The sequence below is a fragment of the Atta cephalotes genome (genome assembly GCF_000143395.1).
Source record: "Atta cephalotes unplaced genomic scaffold scaffold00006, whole genome shotgun sequence".
Classification (NCBI taxonomy): Eukaryota; Metazoa; Arthropoda; class Insecta; order Hymenoptera; family Formicidae; genus Atta; species Atta cephalotes.
The window spans coordinates 3,887,071-3,909,325 of record NW_012130070.1 but is presented as its reverse complement, the minus strand read 5'-3'; the positions used below and the strand labels follow the sequence as shown (position 1 = coordinate 3,909,325).

The 22,255-nt window shown below is 32.6% G+C and overlaps 4 protein-coding genes across 4 annotated transcripts in view; 3 read left to right on the top strand and 1 right to left on the bottom strand.

Annotated features, from left to right (window-relative positions):
* Positions 1-2,238, bottom strand: part of LOC105626684 (cleavage and polyadenylation specificity factor subunit 5) — a 7,252-nt gene extending 5,014 nt beyond the window's left edge. Inside the window, exon 1 of the mRNA XM_012207979.1 lies at positions 2,120-2,238. Within this exon, the coding sequence (XP_012063369.1) occupies positions 2,120-2,238 (119 nt within the window). The remainder of the gene's footprint in view (positions 1-2,119) is intronic.
* Positions 2,239-7,357: 5,119 nt separating this feature from the next.
* On the top strand, positions 7,358-10,135 carry LOC105626683. Its single transcript, XM_012207978.1, has 6 exons — positions 7,358-7,479; positions 7,560-7,729; positions 8,232-8,480; positions 8,551-8,711; positions 8,900-8,989; positions 9,062-10,135. The coding sequence occupies exons 1-6, from the start codon at positions 7,358-7,360 to the stop codon at positions 10,133-10,135; spliced, it is 1,866 nt and encodes a 621-aa protein (XP_012063368.1).
* Positions 10,136-11,215: 1,080 nt separating this feature from the next.
* LOC105626682 lies at positions 11,216-11,855 on the top strand. Its single transcript, XM_012207977.1, has 2 exons — positions 11,216-11,332; positions 11,400-11,855. Exons 1-2 carry the CDS (start codon positions 11,216-11,218, stop codon positions 11,853-11,855), a joined length of 573 nt encoding a protein of 190 aa, XP_012063367.1.
* Positions 11,856-20,052: 8,197 nt separating this feature from the next.
* Positions 20,053-22,255, top strand: part of LOC105626681 (DEP domain-containing protein 5) — a 71,705-nt gene continuing 69,502 nt past the window's right edge. Inside the window, exons 1-5 of the mRNA XM_012207976.1 lie at positions 20,053-20,403; positions 20,498-20,623; positions 20,698-21,169; positions 21,272-21,468; positions 21,568-21,851. Of these exons, the coding sequence (XP_012063366.1) occupies positions 20,053-20,403; positions 20,498-20,623; positions 20,698-21,169; positions 21,272-21,468; positions 21,568-21,851 (1,430 nt within the window). The remainder of the gene's footprint in view (positions 20,404-20,497; positions 20,624-20,697; positions 21,170-21,271; positions 21,469-21,567; positions 21,852-22,255) is intronic.

The following is a 22,255-nucleotide window of genomic DNA, read 5'->3' as shown; positions in this document are numbered from 1 at the left end:
ACATATATGTATAAAAGAAAAGTCCTATAGGCCAATTTTTGTAAAAAATACTATACGCTATAAAAACTAATGCTGATAGTATAGTATAACGGAATTCAAACGTTTAATGAGCCGGGAACACATCCGATTGACCTGATATAAAATTTTACAGAAATTATATTTTTTTATTAATATATTTTTAATTTTTTTTTGTGGATTGAAACCATTCTAGAGGATGAACGGAAAGAATTTGAAAATCGAAAAATAAGGATCATCCTTATAGATAGATATATTTAAATTATAAAGAATTGTTTTATTATCAAAGAGCCTTTATTATTATTAAATATCACTTTGTTAATGAGAATACATTGCATCAGGTACATAAAATTTTGTAATAAAAGAGATTAATCTTTTCATTTAGAATAGAACAAAATTTCCAATCAGTATATTATTTTTTTTACACGTTTGTTTTCTGAATTTGCAAAACTTATGCAGTTTAAGTATAATTATAAAAATAGAACCAAATACTGATAATGCAATGTAATATACATATAATATTACATTCCATATATAATGATAGTTTATTTGTCACAAAAATATCGCTTTATATTCAGTTTTTACATACGCATGTATAAAATATTAATATCTCAACACATCGATAATTAAAGCTCTTCTACATTCACATTGAACACCTGAGTGTTATAATCAAATTAAATATAAATAACAAGCAAACATAATTTTGTTATTTGTGACATTACAATTGTATTTGCACAAATAAGTATTTTACTAAGTACTCGATAAATAATACGAATATTTCATTATAATCTTCGAATTCTATTATTATTTGCCATGCTTATAATATATTACATATATTGTGATTGTTTTTATAAAATTATTTAAATATGTCTCTTTAAATAAATTTTTCATCTCAATAAATATTACTTGATATATCAATTACACAACATAATCATATTGTAATAATAAGTAAAGTTTGTTCAAAGAAGATAATATTGAGAACTTTCAATAATACAATAAAAAAAGATAAGTTATAAATATTTGATAAATACATGCAAAAGTCTGCATGATGTCGAAATATACATTGGTATATAAATATACTCTGTAACATTTTGACTTATAACACAAAATGCTGCAAATATAACGTTAGAGATGCACATATATAATAAGAAGCACAAATAGTCATCTATATGATCTAACGTTACATAGATCTTGTGTACAATTGCATTTGTTTTAAGAAGATTTATATTGCCTTCTTATAACAAATTAGTCAGAATAATCGCAATATTTGTTTAGGTACTATCTTAAAATGTAATATAACGAGGTGTGTGTGTGTATATATATATATATATATATAATTGTGAACTACTTCGTACAATGCAGTACATATGTATACATATAATACATATAGATATAGCATATCTTACATAAAATGGAAGAGTGAAATCATGAATAAAACATATACAGGGCTTCCCTGGCGATCATACAAACTTAGAAAATAATACAGCCTTGTCAGAATCGTTCGAATCTGCGGAGTGTGAAATCTTAAGATACAAATTGCACTTTAACAATTAAAACGAAAAGAAAAGGGACACAACGAGTTGCCTCTTTACACACAAGAATCAATAACCGATTCCTTGCATTACGAATGCAAAGAATAACTGAAAGTAATTAGACTTAGTTTATGATATCATAAAAAGGAAACAATGCTCAACGCTGCGCGCAAAATTGAATGACGGCAAAATCTCGCGTAATAGTTCGTATGCGACGCTATATCATCTGGATTGGAGAATCTTAAGCAAATAGTACAGTCATAAGTTGTACAATCTGTCGTGTACAAGTCACAGTAGCTTTCCACTGTAAACAAGGCATAACGCTTAGTATGTGAAAAACGGATACAAGTTGCTTAAAATTCCAGAATTTCAAAAGGATAAACGGCCGATCATTCATCGCGACAGGAGAGAAAGAGATAGTTCCTTTCTTTTATTTTTTTTCTCTTTTAGGAAGTCATATTGTTAGCGCGTCTGCCGAGATCGGTTGTGGTCGTAGTCGGTTCTACAGAAGAGAGGCGGTCAAAACACAATTAATTCTAAATAGATCTCGCGCGTCACATCGCGCCACTTACAAATTAACGGTCCTGTTGATGGTAACCGATTGATTCTGCACCACCTTCCCTTCGAACGAACTGTTGCTCGCTCGACGTGGCCAGCCGCTGCCCTTTACTTGGCTCGTCGCCATCGCCATTTTCAATCCTTTAAATGGAAGCCTCCCGGTTGTTTTTTAGTTCGTAGCTATAAACTGTTCTAATTCTAAACTGAACGATCTTACTGATCGTAAGAATCAGGCAGTACCGCAATGCAATGGAATATGAAGTAATGGAGTATGGATGGACGCCGATAGCCGATTCGCGCGACCACCATAGACATAATATCTCTAGACTGCGCATTCGAAGAATGGGGATAGTCCTCATTTAAACCTATTCTGCAATAGTTGTAAGTGGTTATAATTGTAAGAATTGATCAATTACAATCAAATATTCTCCTCACATTTGACTTGATTAGTCAATTTAACTATACTTGCGACTATTGTAGAATAGACTTTAGGGAGCGTTTATGTTAACCGTATACTGTATGCCGTAATCTGTGACTGAATTGACTAATCACAGTCAAGTAGTTTGACCACGGAGTAAAAGCCAAGGGACTCCATACAATAAAAGGAAACAGAGAATAGAGAATAAGAATTTCAACCTATTAGAAATGCATTGTGGAATACATAGTTTCTGATAAGAAGGAGATCAAACTCAAGCAGCTGGTCACGAAAAAAATGGATTTGAAACATGGTATAGGAAAACCCATGAAAAATTCCGTAGATATGATTGTTAAGCTCCGCCCCAAATAATAAAAAGCGGCAAATTTAAATGCGAAAGTTGACCATTACTGACGTTCTTCTTCTTCTTCTGTCTTCTCTTTATTTGGTTTTTCGACTCAGGTAGTACAAAGTCACAGTACCTTGCAAATTAATGATTTTAAAATCGTTTGAAGTCTCTTCGAGGAACAGAGACTTTTACTGACCATTGCACATCGTAAACGTGCATATATTATAATCAAAGCTCCTCACTTCCACAGAAAATTACTGTCCGGAGCGGAGTCTAATCTTCCAACTTTGCGACATGTCTGAAGTTGACTACTGGCAGTCCATGTGTTTATAGTAAGTCAAAGGTCAAGTATTTCCCTCTCATTCGACTGTAGAAAGGGATTAATTAGCGATTTGCTAATTGACTTCTATTGTAGATCCCGTATTACGGCCAATATAAACGCTCTTTTAGGGTAAAATCACATGCTGCGGAATAGAGAATGCGTCATTGGTCTAGTTTCCACTGAGGGTTTAATCCAGATCAGAATGTAAGAACCAACCAACTACAGTCGAGCATTTCCTTGTCGATTGTAACAGAAGAATACTCGACTGTAGTTGATTAAAATCCTCAGGAAACTAGGCCATTGAATCAACCAATTAGCGCTATTCGGAATAAGGCTGGAGTCCCATGAGGTGTATTTATCGCGTATCGCATAACCGCGTAACCAATCAGAAGCGATTCGTTGTTGAGGTTTTGCATTTTACTGATTATTGATTGGTTACGCGGTAATGTGATACGCGTCAAATACCTCATGGAACTCCAATCTAACGCAGAATAATGCTGATTGGTTGCTTCTATGACGCATTCTTTATTCTGCAATCGTTTTCCGCACCGTGTGATTTCGTTTTAAGGATATGGTCCCATGATGAGAATTGCAAAATATGGAATTGGTGGAATGCTCGTGATTGGTCGTGACTTCATTTCGCCGATTCCGCTGTTTTTTGTTGCGCAAATTTATTTCTTTTTGTAGATTCTGTCTGCTTGTGTGCGTGTGCATACACTGGGGTGCATCCAGTAATTACGTTTAAATAATTCTGAAGTGCTTTAAGTGTGCGCTAGCCTTAGGGCCAGTTGTTCCACCTTTTGGTAAATTTTACCTGTGAGATAAATCTGGTAATCCGCGCATATGAGTGAGTAATCTTGCTACTTATCCAACAGGTAAAATTTATCAAAAGATGGAACAACCGGTCTTAAGGCGATTAGAAATTTCACATTTTCATTAACATATCGCACGATCCCAAATATGGCGCTGACCAATTTCAAGGGTGAATCGCTATTGTCTTATTATAGTGACTCTAGTTTTGAGTCACTTTAAGATCACTCTATCAATCTATTTTTGAATTGGGTAAAAGTTGTTTCGCATGCGCACTGCAAAATCACATGCCTAAAATCGGTTCAAAAGCATTGATTTTAAAATGCAAGCTTCAGATTGACTGTCGCAATAAACTTCATCAGCTTGCAACTAATATAGAATCGGCTTAATGGGACAAAGATTAAGGTTAAGTTCCACAATTATTAAAAGATTCACTTGTTTTTGAAAAAAGAAAATAGAAAATTTAATGATTAATAATCTGATTTTGATGTTATGCGACTGGAAAATTTAATATCTACGGGAAGGCTTTTGTGATTGGTCAGCGCTAATTGTACATTCCGGAAATTCCGCTCCATAGGACCGCACTCTTAGGGTGCTATTATATAAAACGCGGAAACGCGGAAGACAAAATTAACTAAACTTTATTAAATTTCCACGGTTCCACGCGTTTTGTTTCGCCTGTTTTGACCTAATATTACTAGAAATGTAGGCATTCGCGTCTACCATTTTTATTCCTTTTCCACTCCTTGTTCTGTCCCCAGAGAGACTTTACTTTAGATTTGTTCGCACGCTCCAACACGCTCCTCACGTTCCAATATGTTCGCGTCACCGAAATCAATATGATGATTAGATGTCGCGTCGCATTAGAGCATTCTTCATGGATCAATTAAGAGAATGCTCTATTTGCCTCACTTCAGGGCTATTGGGGCATAACAACGCATGCATAATAATTGAGAATAATTGAGTGTTAGATTACTGACAGATTTCTTAACTTGAATAGTTACTAAATTAATATTTTGGTCTATGGGCGATTTTTTTAGCAGTTCCCTTTTTTTTGTAAAAATGCATCAAAGCCTAATTTCATCAAAATTGGTGAGGAATAAGACTTCCTAAGTATTCATAGTACTTTATCCTCATAATACTAGTTACATTTTTCTTATTTATTTAATTAAATAATTATCTGAATATTGTATTAATATTGTCGATATTTTTGTTATAATAGATAATCTGCAGCAAAAGAAACCAACGATAATTGGTCCTGCGATCAGGAAATTATAATGGCACATAAATAATAATGTTAAATATAATATTACAATGTTAATATAAAAAATATCGACAAAGTAACGTTTCCTAATCCCGTTTATTAGTACTTACTCTCTATTTCATCGTCTCCCTCAACAAAATCATGGACAGCTACAATAGGTAAAAGATTTTCTGCTAATAAATTATTATTAATATGATTAATGATTTCAAAGCAAAAACCGGCGTATTGTTAAATTTAGGTGAATTAAATATTTTACACCGATCTGTTTCAGAATGGATTGAGACGGATTGCACATAGGATGCTTGAGGCTTGTCCTAATCCGTTTATGTCGCTTCTTCTTCTTCTTCTTCTTATTCCCTTGTATGGATTTCCAACTCTATAATTGGGTCATAGTATCATGCGTAAAAAGGATTCAATGATCCAGCATAAGAATCTCCTCGGGGACAGAGAGAGACTCTGCTTAAAAATTATTATTCAGTGTAATGATTGCCAATATAAACCCAGAGTTCAGCTAATTAATGTTAAGTTAATCATGTTGATCCAGTAAACAGATCAATTTCCCTCTATTCCTTGCTTCCTCTCGATGCTGTTGATTAGGTAAGTGAATCTTTCCTCCTTCTCTTTCTTTCTCGTTTCTTCTGAATCATAACAACAAGTTTTGTCACCACTAACAGTAGTTTCAAAAAATGTCGCAAAAAATATCCTCCTTTGGATCCCCAACAATGTTCTAATACGTTATGCTCTGACTTATTCGATTCCGTTTTGTTTAAACAGCCACTGTAATGAAATTCCTAGAGATGTTCGCCCTTCAACGGCTGAAAACGGAATCCGTTCCTAAATCCATTCGTGTCGCTGAACGTTGGATCATCTGAATCTCGCTGCTTCCACCGCCATCTTACCTGTGATCTAAATGCTCTCTGGGTTAATTTGGATCACAAGTAAGATGGCGGTTGGAGCAGTTGTATTCATGTGCTCTAATGTTCAGTGACACGAACGGATTTAGGAACAAGTCATCTAATTTAATCCGTGACACCATTCGAACGGACATGTGCCTATTTCGTTTTGGGTATTTTGTGTTACCTCAATTGTTTGAAAAGCGTTTTTATATAAAATAAATGCGTTTTTAATAAATATAAAAATTATAAATTAAAATGTCAAGGCTTTTTTAAAAAACGAGCAAATGTAGTTAACTAATAAGATTCGTCTTTTATTACATTCGTATAACACTATAAATTTCAACTTACAAAGTATTCATCAGTGATAATAAAGAAAACATATCCCATCAACGAACTAACATATGATACATAATAAAAATTATCGCTCTAATCTTATTTAATTATTCCTGCGTTAAGATATTACGGATCGAAATAAGTATCAATCAAGTCAGAATCAAGTCAGAAGTTTGAAAATCCATAATTGTAAAATTGGTTCTTCAAGAATCTGTTATCGAGAATCGATTGTTATCGAGAAAATTCGATTATTATCGAGAGCTCAATCAACAATTTCATATAAAACATCATTTCAAACGAGGATTTTTTTCAACTACTATATTCTGTATCCTACTATATTCTGTACAATTAAATGTCAATTTCTGATTAAAAAATTATTATATTTAATTCAATATTGATGAGAATTTATTTTTCACTTACGTTCACGATGCGACATCTAGTCGCCATATTGGCTCCGATGACGCGACGTATTAGAGCGTGTTGAACATGTGGAGTGACGCGCAAACCTCTTGTAACACGGCCTTTAAAAATCTAACTTTACCGCACCCATAATTGTAGTGCGATCATAAAGAACAAATTTCAATTCTAGTAAGTTAAGTTGGGTTAAGTGCTAACACTGTCGACGCGACAGTGAGAAGTGTCTTTTTGATCTGTCAAAAAAATTTCTTTATAATTTACGCTAGTGAGAAAACGCTATCACGGTTTTTTGAGACATAACATAATACACGTAACGATAAAAATTTTCCAATGAGGCAAGCGCTGTTGCTTTTGTATATTTAGGAGAAAAAAAGGAGAAGAAGTACATATATGGACTTCTCGGCACCGTATTTCCGTTATTTACTCTTCTAAAGTATATTGAAATCATGGAAACATGTCTGATCGATACCACAGAGGAGGGTGGTGAGAAAATCCAAACCAATCTTCCAATCCAAATAGTAAGAGTTCCAGTGAAACATGCCAATCTAGGAATACGAAGTCATGCAATGTAAGTTTCTCATAAAAAAGAATTATGTCTATTTATATGAAATATTTATAATATATTTATGAAAATTTAATACTTCACAGGGACATGAGCACAATGGTAGAACTCACATCGTTTAGCACTCTAGGAAAGATACAGCCCTTCTTAGTGACTATCACAACTACTGCAGCTTTGTTAGTAGACTTACATTGTCACCTAACGGACAAGGAAGTTTGTGGCTATTTGGGTGGCCATTGGGATATTAATTCGCACAGTATATTTTATTCTTAATTATGTGATGTATATGTATATATATATATATATATATATATATATATAATATATATATACATACACATATAGTACTATATAGTAAGGACATAGGCTATTACTGATGGATGCTGATATACTTTAAGTGCTTGTAATCGTTATTCTGTCTTTATTGTTCATTAGACATAAAATTAAGAATAGAAGTACTAAAAGCACTGAACGTGTTTAAATTGACCACAGTCGTAGTATAACAGATTGATCATTTCATGTTTGTTTAATATTGGCAAACAAGAGGCTTGTTTTCTTCAGATGAATTTTCTTGCATCGTTACATTTTTTTTCTTTTTATATTGAAGAGAAAAAAAAGATCAAATGTGCAAAAAGCTCAGCTAAATAAACTTAAAAATATAATAATTTGTTGTGTTACTATGTCATTTTCTCTTACTGGAAAGCATTCATAATTATTTCATTACGTGTTATTGTTTTATTAAGAGATATGTCTTGTAGATCTTTCTATAACGTGCGCATTTCCATGTCGATACTCTGGTAAGGACAAGTCAGCTGCTGCAGCTGTGGAAGCTGAAATCGCAAGAGCCATGGAATGGAAACGTGTAACGTTGGTAGGCTGGTATCATTCTCATCCACGTTCTCATGCATCACCTTCTTTAAGAGATGTGGACTCTCAATTGGATTATCAGATTAAGATGAAGGGATCTAGCGATAATGGATACATACCATGTGTAGGATTGATATGCTGTAAGTATTTTAGATAATTTCTTTGTCATACAATAAAATCGCTGAGTGATCATTTCATTCTATTTTGCAGCACCTTACAATATGGATGGTAATTGTTATGAATCAAATTTTAATGTCTTCTGGTCTCTACCGCCACCTGAAAACAGACCTCATGAATATCCTCGACCTATGCTTCTCAGTTATACATTATCGCAGGAGCACTTTCTCTCCCAGGATACATTGGAGGAAATTGTAAATATTTTATAATAATTACTCATTTCCATGTTTTTCTCTCCTATGCATAAATTAAATTGAAAAAAATTCATTTAAAGATATAAATGTCAAAATTTGGAAATAAAATGATTAGATTCTATAAAAGATTGTCTTATGTATTGTATTATCATGTTTATCACTGATATTTATATTGTTTACTTTTGTAGAGAAGATGTATAGAATATTATAAGAGTGAAGGTGGCATTGACTTTACTGCCAATTTTAACGGTAATACGACATATCTCGAACGTTTAAGAGTGAGTATATGACAATGATGCAAAGTCCTTATTAATCTATATATTAATCTATGTACTAATTTATGTTAATAGTGTTCCTTGGCATCAAAATTACCCGGTCGAAATAGGTCAAACAGCTCATATTGGGATGTAATCAGGGAGATGATATGTCCAGGCTCAGAAGATAGCAACACACCTGAGTTTCTAACCATGAAATTTCCTCTGATATCTGCCTCAGAATCATTAGGGCCTCCAGTTCCACCTGGCGTAGGACTTACAGCCAGTAACGCGGCTGTTTTCCTTGCGCCAGTCAACTTCAAACCTGATGGAGGTGCCATAATAACGCCTACTTCTAAGCCGTTTGTACTACAACCGTCAACCTCACGAGACAGCATCAAGAAGGACAATACTATATGCCCTAATGACGCTGCATCTATCACTCAGATAAAAGACGGAAATTCCATCGTGGGTTCCAAGCACATATCACCATCGGAGATAATACCAAGCTTCCAATCTGGCGAACTCACAGTGTCGGTGAAGAATACGAAATGCGATTATGATTTCGCGCCTGCGGATTTCTCGAAACTACCGAATCTGATTGGTGACAGTAATGCCAAATCTCGAACAAATCCCGACTTTCCACTAGCGGATATTACTCAACAGATTACAAAGTTTTCGGATTTGACGAAGTTGGCAAATTTTCCTACAACCGATTTAGCGAAGCTATCGGGATTCTCCATCGCGGACTTCACAAGAACTTCATCGCCTTCACCGTCCACATATATGCGCAACATTGCGAATTTGTTCGGTCCCCTCGGCAAGATATCACCCGCAAAAGACATGGACGGTAATGAACGCAAACCGGGTGATTTCGTTACTGTTGATGCGATCCCATCACCCTTTAAGAGTGTCAACACATCGGAAGCTTGCAGAAATTTCTCAGTGAGCGTTGACGATTATACGAACGATCGAAAGAAATTGGACTCACAAACCGATCCAACGAAGATCGGCAGGCCGGGCGAATATCAAGGAACAGAGGATTTGACAATATCGAGCATTAAATCTGACTTCGGAAACATGCTGGATATGACGGCATTGCATAAAAAACAACAATCATCGCAATCGGTTGACATGGGAGATTCATTGAATCTTTCTAAAGATCGGTAAATCTGTAAAATATACTCGAATTATCGTACTGATGAAGAATTATTAAAAAGTTTTTCGAAATTTATCAATTTTCAAAATTGTCAATTTCTGAATAGAATTGCATACATCTAAATCTCGTTTATTAATAGCTTTAAAAAAGTATTATCGAATATGTTGAAAATTCACATTGCGCGTAATGCTTTTTTAAATTATTTTAGATTTTATGAAATCAGTATTTTTTGTAATATATAAAACAATAACTATACTGTTAATATTATTGGTGATAAATCTTGCTAACGATCGAAATTGAAACAATTAAAATCTCTATGTTTCATTTAGTGCTCAAATTTATTTTTTGCATTTTACACTGTGATATATGTACGAAAACATATATATAATAAGTTGTAAATATTAAATGACTTCTACAGTGATTTTTTTTTATATACAAATGGATATTCCATTTAGCTTTTTCAATTTTATATATGATTATATATTGGATTATTATTATAGAATATTAAACATAAAGCTAGCAATTTATACTTAAAATATTAAAATAAATCATTCATTATATGTAAAAAGAAAAATTATTTCTAATTATTTTATTAGAAACAAGTAAAATATATTTGTTATAATAATTTAAAATAATTTTTTAAATATATAAAAAATTAATTTTATAACACATGTGCAACTTATTAAAAAATATAAATTCCTGAAATTATCGACATCAAAAGATTTTCTAACTATTGATATTTTTATTATTAAATCTAAATATTTAAAATAATTATAATTATAGAATGAGAAAATGTAATTGTTAAGGCACAATTATAATACTAGTGATTGTTTAGACAATTTGTAATTGATTATAATGTAGGCATTTTTTAGTAAACATACTTCATTGATGTTTTTTTTTTAGTTTGTCATTCAAGTGAAGAAGATCCGAAGTGGATCAAGTTATTTTTACTGTTGCCTGGTTGGTAGAAACACATTAATATTAATTTATGCAAAACTATATTTGGAATCTTCCATATCCCCATCTGCAAGTTTATAGATACCAATGTACTTTTATTCTTCTCAAAGACATAGTCTTGTCTTATAGCGAAAATGAAGCACTTATACGTTGGAATTGTATTTCTCATGTATATTTATATGATACGAGGCCAGGATCTGATATTTCCGACTGATGAGGAAACGTCCCATGTTAGCGGTGGTAACTCTACGGTAATATAATATTAATACAAAATCATAAGGAACAACTTTTTTTTATATATACCTTGTCTTCTCACAGACGATAACAGAACGCATACCCGTGTCAATACCGGATAGTTGCCCGGAAAACATGCTTCTTTATCCAGGCAATGGCGCGAAGAATTCCTGGGTGTGCGATTGTAGGCCACGGTTCTTGTATTTCCCGTTAAATAATTCCTGCTATGAAGCCTACAGACAGGGTCCCTGTTCATACAAGAATTATGTCGTACTTCTAAAAAACGAAGTACTTCCTCGTTGTATGGAGAATCCTTGCTCGGAAGACAGCATAGTTCCGTACAACGGTGAGTGTTATCCTCTCAGAACTATAGGTGGTCCGTGCGCGCCTACAGGAGTATTAGGCGTGAATGAGACTACTTTCCAATTAGAATGTGTATCATTGGACATTGCGCCCTTCATGATAATAACGACCGTTCTCAAAAGAATATGTCCACCAGGCAGTCGCAGAAGCATGCTTGGAATATGTAGAAAAGTATGAATATAATCTTAATACAATTTCCTGCTTATTGTTGTTTCTAGTGCTTATTTACATTTTATATGAGTCTATGTATCTCACATTTTCCATATTGGATATGATATAGATATAGTATATTATATCATGATATATCTTGATATATGAAATTTAAAATAAATATATCTTATAAAAAGGAGATAAAAAATAAGATAAGGAGATAAAATATATATATAAATTTAAGATAATTCTGAAGACAACTTAAAATAATTTTGATATATAATTTTGATAATTTTTTATAAATTCAAGAATATGTAAGATTTATAAAAAAATCCTTTTAACAATTTATCACAATATGTTTATGTATATTGAATGAATAAAAGTAGTATAAAAATAGAAGAACAAAAATTGATAATTGCTTCTCATTTTTCAATTAAAATTCAACTATTGAGATTCTTGTTATTGAACATTGATATACAGGATGTTTTACAATTTGTGACTGAAATTTTAATAACATATTTTTGACTTAAGAATAAGACAATCCTAATATCAAAATATCAAGGCTATAATAGTTTTTAAATTAATAACGGTTAAAGTTAATTAATCACAGAGCTGATATTTCGTGTGCTCAGAGACGATACAATCACACAAGAAAGTGTTCGTATGCCTATGTTTATCCCATGTGAGATTGAAGTAATAACGTATACAATAATGTATAAAATTAAAATACTTCATTAATTATATTTAAATATAGAAAAAAATGATATATGCAACATACATAACAAAAGTATTACAGGATATTAAAAATAAATATGTATAACGAATTATTTTAAATATGTGTAATGAATTAATTTAAAAACTATTATAACTTTGACATTTTGATATTAGGATTTTTGTCTTATTTTTAAATCAGGATTATGTTATTAAGAATTTCGGTCACGAATTGTGGAATACCCTGTATACTAAAGGTACTGTCCCAAGTCGGATTTTCGGAAAAGTAATAGAGTCTCATCAATCAGAATTATTGGAATGCATTATTGCCTATTATCCGCCTCGATCTGCACATATACGTTAAATACAAGATTATCGAAATTGAATTTCTATATGTATAAAAGAAATTCATTATTAATAAATAATTGTTCGATCAGTATTAATTCATTAATACATAGATAAGTATTCATTTTTCCAGCATATAAATATAACCATTTATAAAATTGCGTGCTTGTCGACCCGAAATTTTTGTGGCTGGTTTCTATGGAGCGACTTTTTCGGAAAACGGACTATTTCTAATCTCAAATCATCTTTTAATTTAAAAGATTGTTTCATTATCTTCAGTTATAATAAAAAATATATCGAAGAGTAAATGTTAAGAAGATCAAATTTTGATAAAAATATATTGCATTCTTGCACGAAATGAAGAAATCTGGCAGAAAATAGTGTCGCTCTGCTCTGCGAACCGAGATATTAAGCGTTAAAATTTAAGATTATTTAGTTTAGGAAATATGTCAGCCGCAAATACTGCGCTGCGAACATATGCTGCGATAAGATAGTTATTTTGCGTGGAAGATTGTAAATTCATGTCATTTCGCGTTAAAAAACCTAACTCTAACCCAATCTATTTTTTGGTAGGAGGTAGCATTATTGACAAGATAGCAGGCAAATTGAATATTTCTAATTTATTTATGTCTATATAATTTAAGAATCGTTTGAAGAAATTTGAGAAAAGCATTTAAACATTTGGGAAATAGTATTTTTCTTGTAATTAACAAATTTTATTATGCGTCAAGTTAGCAGACAGCGATTTTATTTAATGTGTTTTATGAATGGAATCGATTAGAAATCATTTGGGGAAGATATCTTCACTTTCATTTTGGGAAAAGTCACTATTTGATAATTCAATAGATTTACATTACGAAAACGAACAAAATCTGGGTATAATATAGATGTAGTAGATGTAATACAATATAGTAAACCTAAAATCATCAAACATTAATCAATTAAGCCCGGATTTAATTATGCGTAATAAGAAATTATGTGTAGTAAGAAATCAACTTAATTATATTTGATTAATTTTCTTCACTTTCTGTAATTGGTCACTTCCTTATGGCTTTAGGCTTTCTACATTTGTACTATCCGAGTGAAGTTTGAGAACGCAGTCTAACCTTGGAGTATTCGGATTTCGGAATAACTTTGAATATAAAAATATACAATGAAGAAGAAAGTTTGTTGTATGTGTTATTTTCTTAATTTGTAAATATTATTATTATTTAAATACATTTCAAGAAAAATTTTAATATTTATTCTTTATTTTTGTTATTTTTCAGTATATTCATTGTACTACATCTACTACACTCAAACTACACTCGAACTTTGTTCGTTTTCGTAATGTAATCTATTGAATTACCAAATAGTGACTTTTTCCAAATGAAAATAATAATGAAGACGTCTTCCCCAAATGATTTCTAATCGATTCTATTCATAAAACATATTAAAAAAAATCGTTTGCTAATTTACATGATAAAATTTATTAATTACAAGAAAAATACTATTTTTTAAACGTTTAAATGTTTTTCCCAAACGATTGCCCCAAACGATTCCCAAATTAAATAGACATAAATAAATCAGAAATATTCAATTTGTCTGCTATCTTGTCAGTGGTCGAGATAGCCCTCATTTCGTATGGAAGGTTGTAAACCTAAGATTTGTTTTCTGCACAAGGATTGCATTAGAACTGTTTGCATTAGAACTTTCGCGTTATGAAATTGGAATCTTTTCTTGCACGAGAAAAGATTCAGTATCAACTTTATGATGCGAAATAAGTCGGTATTCATTCTTACATTTAAGACTATTTTAATTCAATCTTAAGACTATCGTAAGTCAATCCGAGTACTGTATTAACATCTCAAGACATATTTAAGATGGTTTTAAAATAAAAACGGACTATCCAGTAAACGAGAATGGATTGAAATGAATTGAAATGGATTCAGATTTTCAGAAATATTGATTCATGAATGTTAAAATAAATGCTTTTCAATCTTGAAAATATTTTTATTCATTTATAGGAATTGCATAGAGCATATCTCTATGCTTTTCAATCTGAAAATAATATTAGTTTTTTCTGTGCACACATTGTGAATACTGTTCAATTCAAAATTTTGAATAGGAAATGCAGTTTTTCAATCCAATTGTATCCAATTGATTCCAATTAAATCCAAAAAAAGCTATTTAATATACGCATTCATAGAAAAATATTTCAATTCATTTTAATCCATTCTCGTTTACTGGATATGAATATTGTCCGATGTTTCACGTTTCACAGTTGTAGGCCTTACGGAACGAGAAGCAGAGAAATGACAGAGAGCGCTAATTTTAGAAAGAGACACTTGCAAAACTGAGTACATCATGTAATTCTTCCATCATGATGTCTCTTGAATAGCTAATTACAGCAATTAATTTTTATGGAGCAATGTGATTGTGTGTGGCTATATCTGACTGATCACCGATTTGGTGGAAAGAGAGAAATCTGAGAGAGGACATGACGGTCCAAAACCTGTAACCGCAAAATGCTGCCACGCACTACTGCCCTCAGACAAAGTAGATGTAAACTACATAGCAACGTCCATTTTTCTTACGGTACACCATCCATTTTCCAAGGCTGGAGATGATAAATCGATATTTGATTCATATAATCGTGTTACATGTAGCAATATGTCCTCCCTCAGATTTCTCTCTGTTGCTAACAGTCCATGTTATATAAGATGTGGTCCAAAATTTATTGCCAATATTGAAAATTTATAGTGGACATGATGTAAATTATAAATTTTTAATAAATTTTGGAATACAGCTATAGTCAAAAGAGAAAGCAATTTTGCAATTGTTATAAAATTCTTCAATACAATTGGCTTGCTTTTTATTCCTTATAGATTGAAACGTATAAACCAATCATGTTGCAGAACTTTACAACAAAGCTGCTTTTTCTGCTCAACGCAGCCACTAAAGGATGTTTTCCAACAACGTACACAGGTAACATAGTGTAACACTGTGTCTTACACAAGTGTTTCAACTATAACACAGTGTTACACTGCTCGACACAGTAAAAAGCTAAGTATGAACGTATAAAATATGTCCAATATTACCAACTTTTCAAAAAGTTATATTGGTAGCCGTACTTATTTGCAATAAAACCTTCAAAAATCGTCATTTCTGAAAAAATTATAATTTATAGTCTAAATAAAAATCATAAATCTGTTATAGATCTGTTATTGACGTTAAATATAATTATAAGAATATAGTTATAAGAATAGAATGGAAGATTGCAATGCATCCTGGTGTTACACTATGAAACTAAACTTCCAACAAGTACTTTACACAGGAATATAATGTCTTTGTGTCCTAGCTGGAAAACAGAATCATTGCTGCAGTAATGTTGCCAATTTAGCGTTTTTTTCCGCTAAATTTTGGGTATTTTTTATCAATTGGAGTGAAATTATGTTTTATATATTTTAGCAAATAGCAGGTTTTCTAGACTATTTTGAAATGGCGGATTTTTTCTTTAAATAAGTTAATTTGTGATGGTTATGAAAATATGAAAAATATTATTATGATTATTATTCTGATTATTATCTGCTATTATCTTTATAAAAAAACATTGGATATTATTGGAAAAAGAGGTGTATCCACATAAATATGAAAATTTTGAATTCCATCATTTTTTACAGACTTTTAAATAGTTAATATACATTACTTTATTGTATATATATTTTATTGTATGTATACATACATAAACACAAAATCATATAAAAATGTATCTTACATAAATATGTATATACTAATATTACAGTTTCGTTTATTCAACCGATTGGATTAGTTGGATTAGCCAGTTTTCTGGCTTATAATAGGCGTATTACACTTATGTTTATAATTAGAATTGAAGTATTTAGCCAATGCAGGACATTTACATATTTATATAAATAAAAATCTTCTAAATTTAGAAAATTATTGGGAGTACAAATTAGTTCCATTTTTTTGTGTTCAAAAATGCATTTATTTCAAAACAAAATGAATAAACAGATCAATTAAAGTATTGTCCATCGTTGCCTACTACTTTTTCCCATCTCTCAGGCAATTTTCCATCTCAAAAAAATGACTCATCTTTGGAAGCGATCCAATTTTGGAGCCAATTTTCGGTTTCTGTGAAAGAAGTGAACCGGTGACTTGCTGCATCGGAACAACCAATAATCAGAAGGAGCAATGTCCGGAGAATACGGCGAGTGCGCCTAAAACATCCCATTTGAGCGTTTCCAAATATTTTTTTTACGACTTTAGCGACATGAGGCCGAGCATTGTCATGAAAAAGAATAACTTTATCATGTCTTTGCTCGTTTTCCGGCCGTTTTTCTCGCAATGCATGGCTCAAACGAATCAATTGTAGCCGATACCGATCGCTCGTAATGAAATCGCCAGATTTCAGCAGCTCATAGTAAATAAGACCCTTTTGATCCCACCAGATACAGAGCATGATCTTCGAACCATGAATGTTTGGCCGTGGTGTTGATGTTGAGGTCGATAGCAACGATTGACCGGGCTTAGCGTAGTATTTTTTCTTCTTGGGGTTGTTGTAGAATATTTCATTTCTCATCTCCAGTCATAATCCGATGCAAAAAAATCTTTTCTCTGTTGTCTTTGAATCAGCTGTTCGCAAGTGAAAAATCGCCTTTCAACGTCTCTCGGTTTCAATTCATAGGCACCCAATTTCCTTGTTTTTGAATCATTCCTATGGCTCTCAATCATATAGAAACGGTTTGTTGAGTTATCCCCAATGATTCTGCAAGCTCCTCTTGCGTTTGACTCTGATTTTCTTCGAGTAATGCCTCTAATTCTTTGTCTTCGAATTTTTTTGGCTGTCCAGAGCGAGGCTTGTCTTCAATGCTGAAATTTCCATTCTTGAAACATCAAAACCATTCCCTACATGATTTATCAGTTGGAGCAGCGTCACCATAAACTTCGACAAGCATTCAAATGGGTTTCAGCCGCTTTTTTTTCAATTAAAGCAGAAAATCAAAACCTCCCGTAAATGCTGCTTGATTAACAAAAATTCGACAACAGTTCAAACACAGTAAAAATCAAGGTTTTTGTGAAATTCAAAGCGATATAAATTGAATATTATTAGCAAATGTTTAACCTCTCTGAAACCGCCAAAAACTGTCACTATAAACCATTCACAACAGCTGGAACTATCTTTAGGGAAACGGACCGAACTAATTTGTACTTCCAATAAATGATTTTATATACGTATCAAATTATTTCAAGGATGGAGATTTCAGCGTTGAAGATAAGCCTCGCTTTGGAGTCAAAAAAATTCGAAGACAAAGAATTAGAGGCATTATTCGAAGAAGATCAGAGTCAAACGCAAGAGGAGCTTGCAAAATCATTGGGGATAACTCAACAAGCCGTTTCTGTACGATTGAGAACCATGGGAATGATTCAAAAACAAGGAAATTGGGTGCCTATGAACTGAAATCGAGAGACGTTGAAAGGCGATTTTTCACTTGCGAACAGCTGATTCAAAGACAACAGAGAAAAGGTTTTTTTGCATCGGATTGTGACTGGAGATGAGAAGTGGATATTCTACGACAACCTCAAGAAGAAAAAATACTACACTAAGCACGGTCAATTGTTGCCATCGACCTCAACATCAACACCACGGCCGAATATTCATAATTCGAAGATCATGCTCTGTATCTGGTGGGACCAAAAGGATCTTTACTATGAGCTGCTGAAGTCTGGCGATTCCATTACGGGCGATCGGTATCGGCTACAATTGATTCGTTTGAGCCGTGCATTGCGAGAAAAACGGCCAGAATACGAACAAAGACATGATAAGTTATTCTTCTTCATGACATCGCTCGGCCTCATGTCGCTGAAGTCGTAAAAAAATATTTGGAAACGCTCAAATGGGATGTTTTACCACATCCGCTGTATTTTCTGCTCTGACATTGCTCCTTACTGGTTGTTCCGAAGGATGCAGCAAATCACCGATTTACTTCTTTCGCAGAAATCGAAAATTGATTCCAAAATTGGATCGTCTCCAAAGACCAGTCATTTTTTCGAGATGGAAAATTGCCTGAGAGATGGGAAAAAATAGTAGGCAGCGATGGACAATAATTGATCTGTTCATTCATTTTGTTTTGAAATAAATGCATTTTTGAACACAAGAAAACGAACCGAACTAATTTGTACTCCCAATACAACGATTTGTTATTTTTTATAACATTTTTTGTAAAATTAAATTATATATAATATTAATTTATTTTTGTTTTTTGTAAAATTTATAGCATTTTCAGCCTGATCGAGTTTGCACTTAACCTGGGTTGAAGTGATGATGTTTCATGCTCTCCTATTGAGCGTGTAACATCAATGGCAAAGCATTTTCTAAACCAAGTTGATGCAAACCTGGGCTGTTTTCCAGCTAAGACGCAAAAACATTACATTGTGTTCCACTGTGTAAAGTACTTGTTGGAACACAGTTTAGTTTCATAGTGTAATACCAGAATGCATTGCAGTCTTCCATTCTTATAATTATTCTTATAATTATATTTAACGTATCACTAATAGATTTATGATTTTTATTTAGAGTACTTAAGTTATAATTTTTTAAAAGAAATGATTTTTGAAGATTTTATTGCAAAATAAGTATGGCTATCAAATAACTTTTTGAAAAGTTGGTAATATTGACATATGTTACACGTTCGTACTTAGCTTTTTACTGTGTCGAGCAGTGTAACTCTGTGTATAGTTGTTTTACACTTTGTGTAAGACACGGTGTTAACTGTACGTTGAAAACATCCCCGATCGGGCCGAAAACGCTATTATGACTCCTGCACACTGGACTGGTAGCCAATAAGCTTACAGCTTCTCTAATATGTTCATTGGTTAACGACTCATTTTGTCGCGCGACAAACGTTTTCATCCAGTGTGCAGGAGCCATTAGTTTATTTTTTGAAATTTTTTGATAAAGCGTCTAAGAATTTTAAAGTTGGCAACACTGCACTGTAGTGATATAAGCGTATGTAAATTAAAAAAACAATATAAATAGTAAGGAAGTGTCTTTGCGAAATTAAATTAGTAAATTCCTCTATTAATTATTACATTTATATTGTATGTACATTTATATTATATGGTGTTTTACTTAAACTTTTATGCCACAGATCAGAATGTCGGAAGTATGAAGCTTTTTAAGTTGATAGTGCATCAGAAGAATTTCAGTGGAGAAGACTTGATCATCAATCCGAAGGATTATCCCGGCATAAAAACTGGCGATGTCGTCGAAATCTATCATCCCGAAGATGAGTTCAGTCGCTTGTTGTTGCAAGTTACTTCCTTCAAAGAAGATCTCCAGGGACGCGAAACTATCAGCGTGGAAAATAACGTAGCATCGATGTTCCAACTGCGAACGTTTGCTGATGTTTACATGAATATAGTAAATCCGGATAATGTAGCTCTAGATTCTATAGAGTTAACTTTTAAGGATCAGTATATGGGACGTAGTGAGATGTGGCGTTTGAAAAATAGCTTGGTACTATATTTCTTTATTTTACAATTATATTTGTAATTGATTGTTTTTTCTGTATTTTGAAGCAATATCTATATAAGCTTGTGTTCTTTTGTAGGTAAACACTTGCGTATATATCAATAAGAAGATAGAGTTTTGTGGTGGTAGTATACGTTGTCAGGTATACGAAATGTGGTCACAGGGTGATCGTGTTGCTTGTGGCGTTATAACTGATGATACTAAAGTTTGTAGGAAATTGTGCTTTTTTTATTAATATTGCCCCTTTATCTTTATTACAAAAAAAAATCTGATTTGCAGGTAGTGTTTCGATCTTCTACAAGTATGGTGTACTTGTTTATTCAAATGAGTACTGAAATGTGGGATTTTGATATACATGGAGATCTTTACTTTGAGAAAGCGGTTAATGGATTCTTAGCAGATTTATTTCAGAAATGGAAAAGGAATGGCAGTAATCATGAGGTTACCATTGTACTATTCTCAAGAACTTTTTATAATGCAACCAGTTTGGAGGAATTTCCAAATTATATGAGAGAGTGTTTGCAACATGATTACAGAGGAAGATTTTATGAAGATTTTTATAGAGTTGCAGTACAAAATGAAAGATTTGAAGACTGGAGTAATATCTTGGTACAGTTACGTAAACTGTTCACTGATTATCAAAAAATTGTTTTGGAATATCATCAAAAACCAGGTATTAATATGCCTAAAGCAGTAAATTCTACTGCTGCACAGGGTAATTTTCTGGAAGTGTTAAATATGTCTCTGAATGGTAAGCATTAAGAGCAAAAAATAATAACATTGTAATTTATACATTTATTTTGTATCTTATATTTATGATATTTTATATTTCTATCTATCCCTATCTTTACAGTTTTTGAGAAACACTATTTAGATCGCAGTTTTGATAGAACTGGTCAGTTATCTGTAGTCATTACACCTGGAGTTGGAGTCTTTGAAGTTGATAGAGAGCTGACAAATGTGACAAAACAAAGAATCATTGATAACGGTGTAGGAAGTGATTTAGTATGTGTTGGGGAACAACCACTTCACGCAGTTCCATTATTAAAAGTATTATAAGTATAAATATATATATATATATATACTTAATAAAATATATATACATATATGTGTATAATTTATTTATATATATGCAATATTTGATTCTAGTTTCATAATAAAGACTCTTCTATAAATGCACCAGATGATTATAGCATGCCTCACTGGATAAATCTTAGTTTCTATTCCACAAATAAAAAGATTCCTTATTCCACATTTATACCACGAATAAAATTGCCGCAAAAAATATCGAAACATCTGACAGATAATGACAAATTACATTGCAAAACCAGACTTCTGCAGGAAGATCCAAGAGAATGTCTGCATAATACATTATTCGATTATGATGCTTATGATGCACAAGTGTTTCAATTACCCACAGTTCATACTTCAAGGTAAATAGACTAAATACATTATTGTTTAGCATCACATGCTCATATATCTAGCTTAATAAATCTGAAATATTTGTTTTTAATATGATTTGTTTTAATATGATAAAATAACATTTTTTTTCGACAGTATTTGTAACGTAGAAATATAAATTATGGTAAAATTCTGCGTAAATGCACACGCACTCGCGCGTACACACACACACACACACACACACACACACACACACACACACACACACACACACACACACACACACACACACACACACACACACACACACACACACACACACACACACACACACACACACACACACACACACACACACACACACACACACACACACACACACACACACACACACACACACACACACACACTACACACACACACACACTACTAACAC